This window comes from Siniperca chuatsi, linkage group LG13 (genome assembly GCF_020085105.1).
Source record: "Siniperca chuatsi isolate FFG_IHB_CAS linkage group LG13, ASM2008510v1, whole genome shotgun sequence".
Lineage (NCBI taxonomy): Eukaryota > Metazoa > Chordata > Actinopteri > Centrarchiformes > Sinipercidae > Siniperca > Siniperca chuatsi.
This window is the reverse complement of record NC_058054.1, coordinates 17575000-17594830: the sequence shown is the minus strand read 5'-3', so window position 1 is coordinate 17594830 and position 19831 is coordinate 17575000. Positions and strand designations below refer to the sequence as shown.

The window sequence follows — 19831 nt, the reverse complement described above, 5'->3', positions numbered from 1 at the left end:
GAAAGGAGGAATCCTTACAGTGACCCATAACATGGCCATTATATACATATGGGCATGTGAGTATTGTTTTCAGAGACTTAAAAATGTGAAACCATTCTTTAAAGAAAAAAAAAAAAAAAAAAAAAGGACCACAGCATTAACCACAAAAATCCAAAGCCATGTCCTATACCTACCACAACCTCCTAAATTCAAGAGTGATAATGACAAAATAAATACACTACACCAGTCATAAAAGAGCTGCATTTATTTGACAGTGACACAGTAGTACAGAGACAAATAATGAATCTTGTAATGAGGTACAGTACATCTTGTTTTGAGGTACATCAGCATTGTGATTTTTGTACTTTTCTGTGACTGTCTAAACTCAAATGTAATTGGCAAAACAATACTGATTATTCTTTTGTCAATAAAAATACCATTCATTTAACTTCAAAACCATGTAAACTCAGGTTATTGTGAGAAATGCAAACAGTACATTGAACTATAAAACCTTTAATCAATTAGCTAAATTTTAATAGTCACAGCCACAAGGATGCTGTGTGCACATAAACATACTGCAAACTTTCTATGCTTCCAAACATAAACACACTGCCTACAGTGCCAGAGTAAAATATAGAAGAGCAACATGTTCAGGTAGAAGAGTTAAAAAGAAATATACTTTAGGAGGTTCTGATACTTTCCAACACACAAACACCCACCTACCCACACACACACACACACACACACACACACACACACACACTTACTTATCAGTCTCACACATCAGGTTTGTGTTTTTAACTTGGAGCTTGAACAGCTGTTAACTAAATGTAACACTGCATTGTATATAGCACCATCCACAACTGCCATACATTAATAGAGGTAAACATGAACTGAAAACTGAAACTCAAAAGCACGCTTTCACGTGATTACACTGTCACATGTAAAACAAAAAAAATAAAGAAACAATAAAGAAAACAGTCTTTGTTTAGGTTAACAAACTCTGCAGAATGTCTGCATTTAGGGTCTATTTCAGTTAAAAGTGTATAAAAAAAATCTTCATGGAGCCAATTATTTGAAAATGAAAGGAGTTTACCAGCAAACTTCATGTCAAACAAGCCTGAGGGAGAGATGAGAAAGAGACATGTTACATGTAAGGGGGTGTACTGTAGTTCATAACAGTGTAAGATAATGGATGAACCAATAGAAAAGGATTCAGCAACACTGGAACCAGTCCTGTAGTTTTGTGTACCTTGGCTATAATTCCTCCTTGTCCACCTGCTCTACCTTCTCTACTTTGCTGGCTGCTGCATCTGCAGCGCTGTCCTCCATATGAGCCAACATATCAGCCGTGAGGGCTTCCTCGAGCCGCCTCCTCACATTCTGCACCAGGTCCTCCTGCTTCCTGGGGGACACAGACAAGGAAAAAATAAACAAAAGGTGGCACTAATGAAAACAAACCTTTCATGGCAAAGACTTGATGATGATGAAAGGGATTTAGTTTCAACATCCTCACAAGTAGTGGAACGTGTATAGCAAGTTAATATGTTCAGTCATTGTCATCTGATGGCCACCAAAGCACCGTGCAGTGCAATTTAAGCCTAGACAGTTTTAGCAGGAGTGAGCGACTGTTCCCCTAATCTTGGCAGTGTCTCTGTGCTCATCACCCACTGAGCTACACAGGTTTTTAGCAGCAACACAGGACAGTGCAGTACAGTGAGTGACGTGTCAGAAACTGCCACAGCCACCCATTAAGTCAGACTATGTACACGATGGAGGGTTAGTTAACTGTATTAATCAGTATAAGATGCTGTGAGCAACGCAGTTTGGCTGTCTCCTGATCTCCCTGTTGCAACAGTAAATTCCACAGCAGTGGATAAATAAATCATACAAAACATTCAGATTCAGTGTCCAAAACACAACACTTTACCATTGGTGAAGTCAACGCATAAACCCCCCACAGCCGAGTGAGTGAGTCTTGACACCAAACTACTGAGCACAATGTATTGCGTGTGTGTATTTTTTGTGTCATTTACAGTATGTCATATAGCAGACATGTGGGTGAAACATCACAACAATAAGAGAGACTATTAATAGTTTTAAAGCATCATAGAATAACTGTAGAACATGTAAACAGAAAAGAGGGAAATGCCTTGAGATGTGGAAAACAGCAACTTTCTCTTCACAATACTACTAGAGCAGAATACACTCTATATGTAACACCAAGAACAACGTTTTCACTAGTTCAGTAATGATTATCCACAAATAACAATGACGCTGGGGACACACAGGAGGCGGAAGCGCCACGCTGGGTCAGGACTCCAGGAGAACAGCAGGGAGAGGGGCAGAGAAATCAAAAGTGTTGGCAAGCATGGGATATTATTTATCAGAATCAGATCACTTATATCATATAATATCAATCGATATAGTTTATAATAGATTATCAGTGTGTTTTCTTGCCAGAATCGCTTGTGGCACGTGAAAAAAATAGACCAGACGCCAAAACTGTCGCTGCTAAGCGCGAGCCAACACGCTCTGTCTGAACAGCCCAAATGGTTAACATGGGTGCCGAAAGGAAGCAGGCGGCGCCTTGTTACTGGGTGCATGTGCAGCAATGAACTGCACTTTCACAATTTGATTCACATTTCACACCTTGAATGGCCACCTTAAAAAAGAGCCCTATAATTGACAAAAAACATCTGCTTAAAAGAAAACCACCAGCGATGGATTCCGCCTACTGTCAATTTCCAAAGTATTCATGATACTGAACAACCCTACAGTGAGGTAACTACAGCTGTGTTGCATGTGTGAACATCTTACCTGATGTCATCATCAGTCACTACGAAGGCCTTGCAGAGAGGTTGTCCGGTGTTGAGCCAGACTCCAGGATTTTTCTCCACTGCAGCAGTGAGTTGTCCAGTGATGGGAGCGGGGCTGGTGTGCAGGGCACTGGCGATGGCAGAGAGCAGTGTTTTATCTGAACACGCAGGCCCAACACCTAAGCAGAGGACAACAGGGAGGTACAAGTCACGCTTCTAAATATAATTCCAGCTTTGAATCATACAAGGTTGTGGTATTTTTGGGGGTTACCCTCACCCTGTAAGCCTTTGGGAAGATCCATAGTTTTCACCAGCTCCTCTGCGATATCAAATGCATTTAACCCGCTCAACTTCCTCTCCCAGAACAGCTGAAGATTGAAACAACAAAAAAAAGTTTTGAGCACAATTTTTCCCAAACTGAGTATGTGGCATCATTATCTAATTTATAAGAATATTGAACAAATTTGAATTAACCCTTCAGCTCTCTCTACATAACAGCAAAGCCAGAAAGAGACAAAACAAAACATTAAGACACCAGGTTTTATATTGGTCAGCTGTGCAAAAAAGTACTTGCAGGAACAGAAATTTCCTTCAACTTGTCTTTCTATACAGTGGTGGTGAGGTTAAAGTTTCCTGAAAACACTAAAAAGTATAGGTAGTCTAAAGAAAATAACTGAAATGTGCATGTTAAATGTGACTCGTGACTTACTTGTTTCGGTTGGTCCACAGCCTTCTGCGGGTCTGTCTTCACCTTGTTGTTGGGATGATTTGTTACCTTGGTCACTGGTTGTTTAAAGATGGATGCTGTCTGTCGAACTGGTAGTGTTGTGTTTAAATCAGGCTTGGCCTTTAAGAGACAACAACATGACTTATTGGCGAAAATTCTGATAACCTGCTTTGACCAATTTTCTATCATAATAAAATAAAACTTTAGGATATGACATTTGTGAAAGGTTAATGTACAAGTCTATACAGTTGTATGACTGCTTTATTGTTAGTGTTGTCTGTACTGTTACATCCCTTATTTAAGTCTATGGAGTATGAAGGGACAATGTAAACATGACAATGAACTGGAATGATTATTACCATTCAAGAATAGTTTGGAGGGAAAACTCTCCTTAAGCTGAACAGCAGAGATAAAAGGCTGTAATGATTTCAGTTTTATAAAAGGCACTGAATATCCTTCGTAGCACTGTCTTCAGTCAATCATAAAACAGTGTCTGTGGCAGAGGTTAACCAGCGAGGGAGGCAACAAAACGGCCTATGGCAAATCTGAAGTAACAACAGGGTTCAATTGCTGAGACTTGGGAAACTAGAAGTGTCTAAAGTCACTCACACACATTTGCTACCAAGTACACTGTGTTCAGTATCAAAATTCTAACGATAAAATATATATATACTCGTGTCAGAAATCTACATTTACTACTCACTAGAGTAAACTATTAAATGTTTAATATGTAGGTCATAATACATTCATACATGAGTGAATAAAGGAGTGATTTCAGACACAGCAAAAGAAAAGAAAAAAAGTCTCATGACATAAACTATTGTTTGCCAGAAGGCACGTGGGACACTGAAACAAAGAGGAAGAAGGCTGTATGGTCTAATGCTTTTTGGCCATACTAATTATACTACTTTATGCTTATGGAATTGTATATACTACATTTTACAGTGTCCAGAAATACCTGAAAGAACCATGCACATTCTGTTTTGGGGTATATTTCCCCCCCTTAATTTATGCCTTATAAATACCAAAGCCAAACACAGTCTCACCCTGATTTGATGGCTGATGTCATAGATATGCTTGTGCCTGCTGTGCTGCACTTTGGTCAGGAGCGACCTTGCAGCCCGGGAGTGGTTGGCATTCACATCCGTGTGAAGGTTGCTGCCCAGACTACGGACTGTCTGGGGCTTGTGGAGAATGCGCTTAACAGGTACACTGGAAAGAAAAACAGAAAACACATCACAAGATTGACCTTTTCAGTAACTGAGGCATTAAAGCCATTATGGCTCTGGACACCCATACATGGCTTCTCAGTTATTCTAAATGATTGGACCTCTTCATAGGCAGAAGTTGGGCTTCGTTTTCTGAGGTCACCATCAAAAGGTGTAGGTAGTCCCGCCCTAACAGGTGTAACGACAAGGAGTCAGGAGATATCAATCAAACACATCTGTACACGCCCACACAATCTTTAAAAGAGTAAGTGAAAACACCTGTGTGGATGTTTTTGAGGTAGATCTGTTAGTTTTGTAACAGACTGGCTGCCTTTTCAAGTGTACCAATGTGTTGGGAGTCAAGTCATTTAAGGGTCTTGCATGCGGATAAATCAGTGGTGAGCAACATATGAGGCGGCATATTCTTGATCTAACGTTGCAAGTTTTAACAAGACCACTGTGCTGCAGCTGAGATGTTTATGCCGTATTTCAGTATTGGCGTATCTGTGCCGGGCCCCAACGAGCCGCAAGTCAAGCGTGTGTAAACAATGAAACTTAGCTAGCTAATCAAGCTAGCAGCACGGGAACGTCAGGGTACCAGCAACCAGTATATCAATTACTGCTGTTCAAAGTTGCAAGTTTCCTAACGTAATAAACTCAAAACAACGTGAAGCATGCGTTTAGCTAAAGTAACTAAAATGTAAATAACCCGGACCTGTTTCTTTGCTAAGTGTTGTTCTCAATTGCAAAACGCATGTAACGTTTTGCGTGCGTGCATTTCCTGCAGGGAAACTTTCATTTTAATAACTCTTCGACTCAACATTTGAAAGTCCCACCTTTTTCTTTCCATGGTCCCCGCTGTCTTGATTTGTTCGCATGTGATTCCGGCTTATAAAAGATAAGAAGCCAGCTAGCTGCCTTTTATTGCAGTCATAATATTTCACGGAGTCTTGTTTGTTATCGAACCCCGCTGTCTGTCTCCCGTCAGGACAACTGTAGATCACTCCGCCAGGCAGCCTTGTAACATAATGAGCGGAAGCGATCCGCCACACTCCTGTAAAGTAGTCCAAAAATGACGCTCCTGGTCTCACGTGGTCTGTACACGGTACACTATCAGAGGTGGGAAGTAACTAAAACTAAGTATATTTACTCAAGAACAATTTTGAGGTACTTAGTTGTACCTTACCTGCGTATTTCCATTTGCATTTTGCAGATTTGTACTCCTACTCTACTACATGTTAGAAATATTGGTAGTTTTTAACCCACGATTTTTAATTGTAGTTACTTTGCAGATTGAGTAGTTGCATGATAAACAGACTGTATAATGGACTCATTAAACTAAGTATTAAACCGCCAATTAAAATGCTGCTTACAGGTTATTCAGTAACTTATAACACCCCTTTTACTTGTGATACATAGTACATTTTGCTGCTTATAACTATGTAGCCTACTTTTTATAGAATTTTATTCCAGGACTAATACTGGTAATGAAGTCACTTTACATAATTGTATTACTATGTTTACTTTAAGGGATCCTACAACTGCACCAAGAGAGATTGAGATTTGTGATAATTCTTTAACTCCATGGCAACCTTTAGTTGCACTTGAAAAAGTAAGATAAGACTCGTACACAGAAACATCTTTTATACAGATACACAAATCAAAACAGTAGGCAAATTCACAAATTGTTTGGCTGCTCTTTTAATACATAGACTCTGTGTTCTGATATTTTTAAGGGTTTGTTTTCATTACTGATGTCTGTTAACACATACAGAAAACAGCATATATTTTTGATTATGATCAGTTGTGGTCTTTAGGGATATACCAACAAATCAGAGGCACAATTCAGGATTTTTAATTACTGTGCCTTAAGTGACTGACTGACCCTGTGTTCAAGTCCAAGCAAACTGTAGCCAAACTCCACTGATGGGGCTGCATTCAGGATACAAATACACTCATTTAATTTGACTTGATATTGAGAGCATGAAGACGGTATTTAAATAATTTCAAGAATGTGAAATAATTATACACAACCACAATATTGGATAAATCTCACATATTTTACTTATTCTCTTCAAAACAATTACAGCATGACATGAAGGACAGATTTTTCCATTTGTGAATAAGGTTTGACCCACAACATGCAGGAGACTGATGATGATTAAAATAAATACCTGACCCCAAACTAAGTAGGAAAAGAAAAGTCCATTGATCATCTGTTTTCATATTATTCCATTCATGTTTTCACTGGTTGAGGAACGTTGAAATGCGAAACTCCAGTGCATTTAATGGGATGTTGATGGTGAACAGTTCAATGTTGACTGCGCTGCAGGATGAAGATGACAGCTTCCAGTGGCCTGGCATGCAATTGGACCGCAAGGTACCGGCTGCAGTAGTTCTTGTTCAGTATTTTAAGTCTTTGTGTAAAAAAAACAGCACCAACCTGACAGGGGGAAACAAAGCCATTAGGTTGTACAGTTGAAATGTGGTTTTGCTGCAAAAGACAAATCAAAGCTGGATGGACAGTCAAGTTCAGTGGAAAAATGTTTGAGTGACAAAGTTTGGAGTATGACCATTTCACTTGAAAGCACACTTGTTTTTTTGTTCATAAGTTGTAAACTTTGTTGTTTTATTCAGATTTTAAAAGCACTATCCAAAACTCGCTCAACATCCAACACTGTTCATGAACTTCATGCATCTTAGATTTGTGGGTTAAATAAAACTCTAAACACTATCAATTTTTAAATTTCCATGCCAAATAAAGCTTAAGAGTGGCTGAATGTTTTTCCAGGCATTCACATCTTATTAGAAGTGGCAACATATGGTCTTAAAATAGGCCACTGTCCTGGATTCTGGTCTCCTGACACCTCTAAACTACTGGGCATAGGGGCGTCCCAGTAGCTCACCTAGTAGAGCGCGTACCATTAAGGCTGAGTCCTTACCGCAGCGGCCCGGGTTAGATTCCAACCCAGGGCCCTTTGCTGCACGTCATCCCCTCTCTCTCCTGCCTTTCCTGTCTCTATCGACAGCTGTCACTGTCCAATGCCCCCCAAAACAAAATCTTTAAACTCCCTGGCATATTGTCTCTAAATTTCGCTATGTTTATAATTTCCTCAGCCCTGACAGTTTCCCTGTCCCTGCTGATGAGAACCATCCCATAAGTGTGTTGCCACCACTACCATTAGGTTTCACCAAAGGAATGGTGTTAGCCGGGTGATTAACATATTTTTTACCAAAAGCTAGCACTCGGTATTCAGGCAAAAGCACTTAATGTTTGTGTCGGACCAGAGTTTTTAATGTAGTGCAGTTTTGTATGGCCAGATCAACCGGATCAGTTCAGACCAAAGATTCACGATGAGATGAGTTGAATCTTGCAAGTACTTGCAATACACCAGTCTGCAACGGTCTGATATTGATAAAAAGGTGAAAAAAAAAACAAAACAAAAAAAACGAGAGGGTCATATACTGCCGTTGTGCAATGTGACAAAGGGCAGTTTGTTTATTGATCTTATTTGAGTAAATTTTAAGGCTTGTGTCATACAGACACGGCTGTTCCTCAAACAAAGTGATAAGGTGATCCTCTCTTTCCTCCGTCCAAAACTCTGCCATTTCACTGACTTGACCAGCTGATTGGCTGTAGAAACAGGTGACGTGCCTTACGTTCTGAAACCAGCCACTGGCGACTTAACAAGCTGAGTCACAGGCAACGGCATCAGCCGGCTTGAGTCGAACTGAGACAGGCCAGTTTACACCGCTGCAACTTTTCCCTCCAACATTCTAAAACAGTTTTGTCTCGTTGTGAATCTATGGTCTGAACTGGGCTTAAGCAGAAATGTACAAAGCATGCACAAGGTTACGACTTTCTTTAACTCTTTGAGCTCGTCAACTAGCAAAACATGTAAACATGAAATCGTATCCCTGTGCATGCGGTGATGTCTACAGTCAGTTATTTCAGAATGAACTACACTGCCCGTGTTTATTGAACTAAAGGTACATGTCACCCGATGCAACAATATGGGTGTGATGTGTGTTCAATAGTTTTTGGACAACAATGTAGTTGGATAGAGGCATACGCTAATATTAGGCTGTGTCTACACAGACAATATTTGTTTACAGGGCTGATTACTGAAACAGGGACAAACCTCCATCCACTGCTGTCTCTGGATGGAGGTCTCCCCCTGTTTCCGTTACTTAGACAGCCTGTGTGAGAATGCTGCTCTCTTGCAGCGCTGCCACCATAGTAAGCAGGGGAAAAAAGATCTTCTATGCCTAACAATCATGTAATATGTGAAAAGACTCAACATGGAATCTCTCTGCATGGGAGAACCAAATGTTAAAAGGGACTGTGATTACTGTGCCAAAAACAACAAAAAAATATGATAATGCTTCAACTGTCCGTCTCTCCACTCTAACTTCTGCAGTCATCTCTTTGCCATTCCTCAGACTAACCTGAGTGCCACTACTGGTCCTTCTTGAATTTGCCACTGATGTAGGGAACATAGTCCAAAATCAATCGCCAGTCTGTGAAGTGGACCAGAGCTACGCCTCCGGCTGTGCCCCATACAGCAAGAGTTGGGATCCTGTAAAGTATTGAACATTGTCAAGATTTAGAATTTTTTCTTCCATTTAAAGTGGATATACCGTTAATGAAAATGATCTGAGATTTTTTTCAATTCATAATTTTTATTCAGTGAAAGCAAATATTCATTCTAAGTTATTAGTATATTAGGGAATCAAAACAAAAATCCTAATACGATTAAAGGTCAAGCTAAAGAAGCAAGTTTTCATTTTGTGTAAGGATTCTGGTTTGTCTGTAGCTGGAAAATTATTCTTTGTACAACAAATACAAAACACCTAAGCAACAATCATTAAGCGCCTATTGACTAGTACAGGAGAGAAGTGCCGAAACAATTTGTTGAGTAATGAATGCTAATGGAATGGTAAACTTTAATCTTGATAGTCGATTGTTTTGTTTACTGTGTAAAAATATCAATAGATTTTGCTTCACAAATACAAATGTGAAGAGTTGCTTGCTTTTTTCCATTTCACATCAGTTAGCTTGTCAGACTAAGTAAACATTTAAGGACAGTAATGTGACATTATATCTGAGTCTTGGAGACTAAATGATCAATTGACATCTGAAACAATAGCGCCAGCCCTTCGAGATCAGTCAGTCAGCTAACGTTAGCTAACTCTGTATTCAAACTGGATAATAAAAAGGTATGAAATTCACATTTTGCTTTGTGATCAGGAGAACAGTCATTGGGGGAAAGGTAACGCTTACTTTTTATTATTACTTAAAAATCGTCAATTTAGGGATCTTTACCCTGAGTTTAGCTGGTAGCTAAAGTCAGCGTGTCCCCACAGCAATGACCTCGGCTAGGCTAACAGCTAATGTTAGCTAAGGACACACAGAGATTGGTGGCCGAAAGTCTGACTTCTTTTCACCGCTAGTACGATATTTAAAAAACATCTTACCATGACTTGGCAATCGCCACATACTTCTGACCGATCACTTTACTGATCATTTTGACTGGAATATGTCCTCCTAACACCGCTTTAAAAGCTGTGAAGAACTTCCGATTTTGCGTTACTGACTACACTTAGTGCGCATGCGCAGAGCGTACTTCCGGTTACTCTTCTTTTCTCTTCTTTGAGGTTTTACGGCAGTTGGCATTCACGATGATGCGTTGTATTCTTCTTCTTCTTCTTCTTCTTCTTCTTCTTCTTCTTCTTCTTCTTCTTCTTCTTCTTCTTCTTCTTCTTCTATTTTACTGGCGGGCTACAAACCAAGATTAAAGGTGCATGCCGCCACCTACTGTACTCTCTCGGACTGTTTCTCCTGACTGTATACAGTATGTTAGTGATAACTTAGTTCTCCTCAGATGCAGAGGCAGTTGTACTGGATTCAACGAGCAATGCATTAATGGCCGTTGTTTTGACTGCTCCTAAACTAAGTCTTAGTGCTCTGTGTGGTATCCTGTCCAGTGTTTCTAGGCAAGTTTTTGCTGCTGCTTCATTCACCATGCAGCCATAATCCAAAGTAGCTCTCATCAAAGCCCTGTATATGTGTAATAATGCTTCTTTATCAGCTCCCCATTCAGTTCCGACCACCTCATTAAATTTAACACCTTTTTAAATTTGGTCTCAATATTTTCAATATGATTCTTCCATGTGTATTTTTCATCAGTCCATAGATATTTAAACACTCTGACTCTTTCCATGGGCTTGCTATATAGCGTTAACCCCTGCTCGTTACCTATTTTCTTTTTAGTGACCAGCATATAGCATGACTTTGCTACTGAAATTTTGAATCCCCAATCATAAGACCATCTCTCTACACTGACTATTGCTTTCTGTATACTTTTCAACACATGTGAGCAATTTTCCCCCTTTTCCTGGTTGCTCCATCGTCTGCGTACACTGCTGACTGTACACCTGTCCCTGTGTTTTCAAAGATATCATTAGTCATGATATTAAATAGAATTGGACTGATGACGCTACCTTGTGGTATCCTGTTTTTAATAACAAAACTATCTGAGATCTCTGATCCTACTTGAACTTGAAATGTTCTGTTTGATAGAAAATCCATGCTCCAGTTACATCCACGATGTTGCATTACTGCCACCTTCAGGATTTATTCTCCCTCTGTGTCCATTAATTGTACAGCCGTCTTTCCAGTCATCCTTAAAAAAACTAAATAACCATTTCCTCCCTGGAACACTGTCTCCACACTTTCTGCTTTGTTCCCCTACAGTAACACATCTACTCTGTTTTGGATTGAGTGTAAATGTCTCCCTTTTCTTGCATTATCCCAATGCTGTTGCCACTGTTGATTTACCTTTTTTTCTCTCTCTCTTGCTCTCTCGTTTCCCAGGATACCTGAATGTCCTGGGACCATGGAGTCCACATGGAGGTGGAAGTTTTTCCCCTTGTCTACCTATTCTTGAGTTAATAAGCAGATCCTGATGACTTCTGGCTGTACCTACCGACGCAGAATCACTACATGTTAAAATATTGCTGCAACTAATCTGTTCAATCCATCTAATGCCATCAACATCTTCCGGTTACTCGAAAAATAAAAGTCCCTAACAACAATAAAATATCGATAAAACCGAATAGCAGCTTATAGCATAGTTACCCAATGAGGAGGACCTGTCTGTCAAAATGAATTTGTTATACCTTTATTCATTCAGTTTAGTTCCTAAATATATGCGTGTTTATTCAAACTACCACATACTAATTTACACACAGCAAACCTGAAGCCAAGCAGAACTTCAGCACAGGAGCACAGATTTGTTTCAAGGGCTCTACAAAATATAATGAAGCTGTAACGCGTGTTCAGCTGAGTGCAGTGTACTTCACGGGCAGTGGGAAGTGACAGCGCCGCTCACTTCTGGCCCATAGCGAACTAATCAAGTTATTTCTGCTGGCCAGTCGATGAAGTCATCGCTACCTGCTTGGTCTGTCCCAGTTGGGTAAACTCAACTTCACAAATAAAAGACTGAATAGATCAACCACCACCTGGTTCACTGCAGATAGGAACATGCAATTATGTATTTTTGTATTTATGGGTTTATATAAAAAAAAAGACAGTGGACAAACTTGGGTTTTGTTATTAAAAATGGCACATTTATTGCTACATTACTGTTATATACACAACAGTTCTCGATATCTACTTTATATATAAAAAATAGGAAACTGGAGGCACTTTGAGGACATAGCCTACATAGATGTTGTCCCCAAACATGAGTGAAGACAGAGAGAGATCTATAGCAGGTCATCTGCTGTGGAGGACAGAAAGGGTCTGTTAATAAAGAATATCAGGTGCATGTTTTGATACTTGGATACTGTAGACACATCATTCATGTTAAGAAATAAAAGTACAAGTCTTCAGTAGCGATTTTTCATATGACAACCACATTTTTTTCTGCAGAAAGGCTGGAGTAACTGACAAAGAAAACAATGTTTGGGGCTAGTCCATAGGGCAAGATTTGTGACAAAATGACAGGTAGAAGTAAACCAAATACTGTTACATATCAGTATCAGCTTACAATGATAAAGCTGATGAGGACATATCATACAGCTGTACATACATATCAATGCACATGCCAATCAAGGACAAAATTATACTTGACAAAATCAGTTCATAAAAGATGAAAAATATATTTTAAGTACAGTTTTCAGCTTCAGAGTTGTAGATCAGGTTATTAGTCATCTTACATTTAATGACACACAAACACTGAAGCAATCAGCGTCAATTAATGTAATTCTTCATTTAGATGTTCTGAGACACTGCCAGATGTTAATGAAGTATATATGTATCCTCAAATGCAACATCATCCACCATGTAGCAGAGACGTATTCAGGCACTGGTGAGTAACCATTATCAAAACTCCCAAAGTCAGGAAAATGACTAAGGCCACCCTTTTTGATTCATTTTATGCTTTATATCATAATAAAACAGTGAATTATGTTGTATATTGTGCAGCCCCTACTGCCTCTTCCTCAAACTAATCAACTAGCTCATCAGCTGGACATCAGGGAGAGGAGGGGGGGTGTGCTGAAGAAAAATATTATGTTTTATTTTAAGAAAAACTGTCGTAAACACCAGAATTACAACTGGCCTGACAGGTTTGTGTTGAAACAGGCATTTAAAACAACAAAAAAGCAATATCACAACATGTGATGTTACAGCCAGATCATTTTGTCATTTCTAACATTTCTAAGCACCTGGCACAAAAGAAAACACCTCACTTTGTTCCTGGAATCTAAATTGAGAGTCCTCTTACATTTAAACAATGTAAACAAAAAAGAAAGAGCATTCCAAATGATTAAAACAAAACTCATACAACTATCTTACAATGTAAAAAATAAAAAAAACAATGACAAATCAATTCTACAAAAGGAAGATCCTTACAACAGGCTTTGCAATTGTTCAAAAGGGGGAAAAAAAACAAAACACCAAATGCTCGACACAGAGCAACAACCACAACAAGTCAGTCAATGGCATAAATTCTCCATAAAAAGGTAGCAGTAACACTCATGATCCCTTTCAATACTCAATTATTTCTGTCTTCTAGCACAATACAAATTGACTTACGGTAAGTAAGTTCACCATGCTGCAACAGTGTCTTTAGGTATGATTTGACAGGGGCAGGCTGATGCGACACTGGCTGTACTGGAGTCACAGGGTTCAAACTGACCACATGGCTGAGACTGAGTGACTGACTTCGTGATGGCGAAGGATGTGAGCAGTGAGGGTGAAACCTGTGTGCTCGAGTCCAATGGCAGCCTCACACAGGAAGGTCGGGATGTGCCTGTGCACATTTGATTCAACGTCATCCTGGATTTGTATTGAGTCTTTGCTCGCGTTTGTGCCGGTGGTGGGTCTCTCTCTGGCAGACTTTCCATTCCACTTCGTGACAATAACAGATGTACAGGACTTTAAAGAGATAAGACTCAGGGATACACAGTTAAAAATAAAGAAAAAATAACCCACCAGTCAGTGAGTCAGTGGCTGTGGCACCTTTACAGCCAAAGCAAAAAAATGAAAAAAATACGGCCAGAGTTACCAGCGTATCAAAAAGAGAAGTCAGCTCTCGGATTGCCCAGTTAGCTGCTGTTTGTCTCCAAACCTACCTCTGTAATGCAGCCATCACATGAGAGGATAATAAAGATGGCTACTTTTATCTTAACCAAACACTATGCATTAGGCCTCTTTCAGGCACGTAAACCATAAACAGGTTTTGTTCAATCATGATATATAAACCCGGGTGTCCCTCTTTGCTTGTGAAGAATGTAAGACCTCCTTTTCAGATGGGAATGCCAATAATTATCCAACAATACAAATCCTAACTCTGCTAACACAATCAATTGATCCAAAGTTTTATTTGATCCAAACAAGTTTTGCTCCCAACATGTAAAGCAATTTTTTCAAAATGTCTTACAAAAACACGATCATAAGAACGTCCTTATGTCCAATTTCCACTGTCTCCAAACCAGTGTCCTCAGTTCAATGTATTGTCATGTAAAGATTAATAAAATTTTCCTCTTTCTGTAAGAGTGTGCTTGTTACTTTTGTATTCATCGTCAGGAATGTGGCCACCTGCCTTGTCAGTAATGAGGTGTGTGTGCATGTGTGCTTTCCAAAAGTTGATTAACACACACTGAGATGCATGACAATGAAAGATTAAGGCCACGTGTTCTAAGGGCTGTACAATCAACAGGAACTGGAAGAGAAAGGAGAAAAAATAATGAATATCTTTCCACAAAACAAGCTTAAAATAAGCAACGAAAACAAGGCATTGTTCATTATATTATCTTGCAGGCACCACAAATCCCACTGTACAGACTCTGTAAACTGACCTGAGAATTACATATGTCCATCTCCTCCCAGACCAGGGTGACCCCCACCAAGCTGCATCTGGGGGTCCACACCTGAAACTTTTTCCTCCTCTCTCCTCTTGAGGCAGGCAGCCTTTGGGTTCAAATTACGCTCTTTGAAAAAAGGACACATGCATAGATTACAAACAGTAAGGAAGGAAGGAAATTCTTGAGATTATCTTGTTATGCTTCATGCTCAGAAATCTGTTAAGACATTAAAGCAGAGTTTTGAACATAAAAAAAGGTCATTAATAGACAGGGGAAAACAGAAAAGGGAAAAAGCAAGGAAAGCAGGAAAATGAAAAGTAGGATGAGAACAGCAGGCGTTTGGCAGGGATATACTTCCTCAAATATTCTCCCTTTCTTCTCCATTCTTTCTTCATTTTTCAAAGTGATACAGGCAAATAGCAAAGAGAAAGCCAAAGTGGATGCTACACAGTAAGTGAGAACAAAATTTAAGAAGAGATTTTCCTACAGGTGAATGACTGCCAACTTTTGTCCGGCTATGATAAGAGATGGTTGGTTGTCTATGTGGATCAGACCTTCCTGTATTGGCTGACCTACCTCGCACCTGCTTCTCCAGGCCCAGTATGACCTGGACAGCCTGTTGCAGGATGATAAGCTTGGTCTGGGCCTTGTCGCTCTGCAGGTGGACCTGACACATCCTGCCCAGCTCTCTGAAGGCTTCGTTAATGTCGCGCACACGCACCCTCTCCCTAGCGTTGTTAGCGTGGCGGCGCTCACGCTCCCTCTGCTCCTTCTCCTCGGCAGTCAGGTTCTCATCAGTCACCGAGACAACGCTGCAGCCAGGCGGAGGGGGAGGGGGGTGGAGGGGGCTGGTTAACAAACCCAAATCACAACCCTCGCTGAACTCAGGCTAGACGTTCTCACTAAAGCTGCAGTCATACTGGTTTAAACCTATAATACTGCTTTTAACTTGTTTTTCCTCCTCAGAATTCTAGTTCTGTTACTGGGAAATATTTTGTCTTTTATGTATGTCTATGTAACTTAAAGCTCTTAGCCCAAGACGAGACCAGTGGAATTGCTGAAGAAGATCCCAGTGGAGCGGGGCTGTGTTGCAGGAGAGTGAGCGGATGGGTGGAAATTGATGTTTTTTCTTAGATCTAAAGTAGGTAAATGATAAATGGACATATTTTCAATTAGTCATGACTTTAAGTGTTGTGGGTTGAGCGAGCCCGGCACTAAATGATTTTAAGCCAAGAACAAATATATTGGATATCAAGATACAAGAGTTGACCTGCGTGACCAGGTCTAATAAATCTGTCCTGTAGTCTAACCAACCAACAAAGATTTTTTTTTTGGTCATTGGGGTCCAGGATGGAAGTTGTAGGGGATATGGTGACTGTCCAGCAGAATGAGAGAAGTAATGAGGAGGGAGAGAGAAAGGGAGGGAGAGAGGAAGCAACACCCTCTGCCAACATAGAAAGAGCCACAGAGAAAAAGCCAAGAGGAGGGCTGAGGGCATCATGTTAAATACATCAGCAGAAGGAGATGTATTTATCTGAATGTGAGGAAGAGGAGATCACTGTTGCCATCTGTAAAAAGAACATGACAGAGGGTGGGGGAGTGAATGAAGAAATGGAAAGGTTTGTCTCGAAAACAGGGTAGCAAAAATTAAAGGGTTAATGCTTGAAAGGCTGGGACATGCAGCACAGAGACACTGCAACAAAGCTGAACACACATGACAACAGACAGCCCTGCTTTCATGTTAACCTGGGGTGCCGGTGAACAGACAAGTAAACTATGAGCAGAAGGCATCATAATGCTGAAATAACTTATTTGAAATTAAAATGACTTCATAGTTTAATAAAAGCATAATGAGGCAACAATGGAGAAAGCAAGTGAGTACACAAAAAGATGTGTTAATCCAGTCAAAGGGTGAGGCAGAGAGACATGTAAGCATTTACACAGTGGAAACAGAAAGCCAACTGTAAGACAAGGCAACACATACTGCATCAGAACAAACAGCAGTCCTGTATGTGTTACCAGAGGACGAAAACCTTAGAAGATGAACTGGAGAATGGGCATGTCTTAAAAACAGTCACACAGCTTAATTTCCTTATCCCATGTCCTCACTTTGTTGATTCATTTTTAGGATGGACTGCAAAAATAAATAATAAGTAACGTCACTAGTGTTCGGCAGGCATAATTTGTTTACCACCATTAGTGGAGTAAAATAAACTACCACGAGAAATTTAAAAAAGATTTAAAATGGCTAGCAGGACATGTCAGGAGATGGGAAGTGAAGCCGTGTGGGAGTTTTATTTTGTAAAGAGGCCCTTCCCCTCCTCTTCCTTCCTCCCTGGACACCCACTGACCTCGAACTTGCTGCTCCAGGTTGAGTATAACGTTAACAGCCTGTTGCAGTACGATCAATTTGGTCTGCGGTTTCTCATTGCTCAGATGGAGCTGACACATGCGGCCCAGCTCCTTAAAAGCCTCATTGATGTCCCGCACACGTAGCCGTTCGCGGGTGTTGTTTGCCATCCTCCGCACTTTCTCCCGCTCAGCCTTAATCTCCACTGGCAGATCTTCATCGTCATCCTCATCATCCAGACTAGTGAAGAGCCAATGGCAGATGAGGAGGGAAGGAAACAACAGTATGGGTACAGTTCACTCAAAATTACTTCCCAATTATGGTGTGCAATAAATTTTACTCATAACGTCACCACCACATGGAAAGGTCTGATAAAATTCCAGAGTAACTCAATGACAATTACAAACACTGCTACAAAAGGTGGGTCACGTTTGGGTTTGGCCCTAGCAATTGGTCAGTTTTTGACCAAATACTACCAGGAAAAATGGAGCCCCAGGAACTTAAGTCAGGAACAGAATCAGGAACTCAAAGTCTCTCCTGTTTCCACCACATCTGAAGAACCATGAAGATTATGTAATTGAAACTGATAAAGGATCAAATAGTAACAGCTTCATGTGAGATGAAGTCTGAACTACAGCACAGTCCAGGAACCAAAATTTGTACTAGGTTCCTGTGGTCGAAATACTGGTAAAGTTTGTGAGTTGTTGAAGAACATCCTTGATTAAATCAAATCATCTTTGGAGGAACTTCAAAATTCAAAATGTGTAAACCAGATCTTCATTATCATCATTGGCTACGGAATTGTCCCTCGTCTGTACTTTTCTGACTAGATTAGGGCATTTCTTTTATTCATTAAAATAAGAAAAGGAGTTGGTCTTTTTACTCAACGATAACGGTTTGTGGATGTGGATTCAGATTTTTGGACTCTATTGCAATAAAAAATAAAAATGAGACTAGTGAGGTATCCTACTTAACAGCCTTTTTTTTTTAAACAATCCAGTAAAAGTGCTGGTCAGTCTCTCTTACCATGCAAGAACACTGGGGCACAACTGAAATCGGAAATTAATGACTATAAAGAATCATTTCCTGACACATTATATTTAAACCACTGCAGGATTATATGCCATGAAATCTCATGCATTGATAGTATAAATGTTATGTGAAAAAAAAGGTTTTAGACACCTTGTTCGAAGGCGGGCCTTCATGTCCTTTTTCTCATCCTCTGACTTGTCGGTAATGGAGCAGTTCTCATCATCCTCCTTGTCCTCTCGTTTGATATCAGCACCAGTGGAACGACTTAGGCTACTGGGCAGGCCTGCACAGAGAGTTCAGAAACAGAGATGCAGAATAAGACACATACAGAACCAAAAACTATTACTTAGTGAAGTATTACTACACTTTCCGACACAAAAAATACATAGAGTACAAAGCAACAGAAAGTCTCACCGGTAAAACCTTCATGCTGAGAGCCTGGCTGGAGAGATGTGGTGCCGTGGTGACCATGCAAAAGTCCTCCACTAGAGGGCAGACCAGAGTCCTCATGGTGACTGGACACCTTCAGGACAACAATTTAACATGATCAGTGTTAAAATTATCTTGTAAAAAGTTTGTAGTACTAGCATAAAAGCAGCAAAACAGGTATATCGCTCTTGCTGTTTACTTTTACTTTAATTTAAAATATCAAACTTCATTCAGTCATTTGTGGATAGATTTCCCGTGCTGCTATTCCTTAACCTCACCAGTCCAGGCAGGCGACTGGCCAGTCCAAGTGCTGCACTGGTGAAGGCTGGAGGCAACCCTAAACCAGATGAGAGCAGACTGTGCATTTCAGCCAGGCCTGGCCCTCCTTGTCCGCTGGCGTGACGCTGAAGAACATTGATGGCTTCGTCCAGACGGTCTTCCATTTTACTCTGCTACAGAGAATGAAGAACAATGGACAATGAAACAGCAGAAGGTGATGTATGAATGACTGCAGCATCCTGTATTTACCTCTGTAATCTACTTCAACAATATTTTGTTGCATCTCTCACATGAAAAAGAAAAAAAGAGACATGTTTGGCTCACCATGGACTGAATTCCACCCTCAAAGTTGGGCGAAGGTGTGGCCTGGCCAGAGGACCGAGTCCACTGGGATGCAGAGCCTAGAAAAAAGATCACAGGGTTTTTCTAGGTGCATTTGCCCTTGTTTACTGTATCAACTGGGCTTATGCTCTTAACTGATACTAGCATATTAACACATAGTTAATGCCCCACACTCAGTAGTGGATGTTTGATGGTTAGTCAATGAGAAGCACTCCTGAAAATGATCTTTTCATGTATAAATCACAAACACTACAGAGTAGACGATTGATGCAACTGGGGCTTGAGCTTGGGC

The 19831-nt window shown here is 40.3% G+C and overlaps 3 protein-coding genes and 1 long non-coding RNA gene across 10 annotated transcripts in view; 1 reads left to right on the top strand and 3 right to left on the bottom strand.

Moving 5' to 3' along the window:
• Positions 1-226: 226 nt before the first annotated feature.
• On the bottom strand, positions 227-5755 carry mbd3a (methyl-CpG binding domain protein 3a). Its single transcript, XM_044218258.1, has 7 exons — positions 5570-5755; positions 4572-4737; positions 3508-3645; positions 3076-3166; positions 2800-2977; positions 1232-1384; positions 227-1099 (listed from the first exon to the last, which is right to left on the bottom strand). Exons 1-6 carry the CDS (start codon positions 5581-5583, stop codon positions 1237-1239), a joined length of 735 nt encoding a protein of 244 aa, XP_044074193.1. The 5' UTR covers positions 5584-5755; the 3' UTR covers positions 227-1099; positions 1232-1236.
• Positions 2878-12532, top strand: LOC122886293. Its single transcript, XR_006380319.1, has 2 exons — positions 2878-2999; positions 11611-12532. It is a non-coding gene; the product is annotated as an uncharacterized LOC122886293 (long non-coding RNA).
• On the bottom strand, positions 6775-10425 carry LOC122886289 (cytochrome b-c1 complex subunit 10). Its single transcript, XM_044218266.1, has 3 exons — positions 10212-10425; positions 9183-9313; positions 6775-7176 (listed from the first exon to the last, which is right to left on the bottom strand). The coding sequence occupies exons 1-2, from the start codon at positions 10259-10261 to the stop codon at positions 9193-9195; spliced, it is 171 nt and encodes a 56-aa protein (XP_044074201.1). The 5' UTR covers positions 10262-10425; the 3' UTR covers positions 6775-7176; positions 9183-9192.
• Positions 12344-19831, bottom strand: part of tcf3a (transcription factor 3a) — a 27640-nt gene continuing 20152 nt past the window's right edge. For 3 of the 7 annotated variants that reach the window (XM_044218239.1, XM_044218241.1, XM_044218238.1), the window contains exons 14-20: positions 19522-19598; positions 19197-19370; positions 18904-19012; positions 18640-18772; positions 17459-17697; positions 15102-15233; positions 12344-14965 (exon numbers count right to left, since the gene is read on the bottom strand). In XM_044218239.1, coding sequence (XP_044074174.1) covers positions 15109-15233; positions 17459-17697; positions 18640-18772; positions 18904-19012; positions 19197-19370; positions 19522-19598 — 857 coding nt within the window. In that variant the 3' untranslated portion in view covers positions 12344-14965; positions 15102-15108. Of the gene's footprint in view, positions 14966-15101; positions 17698-18639; positions 18773-18903; positions 19013-19196; positions 19371-19521; positions 19599-19831 lie in introns of all 7 variants that reach the window. The other 4 variants (XR_006380315.1, XR_006380314.1, XM_044218240.1 and 1 more) reach the window with 3 other exon arrangements.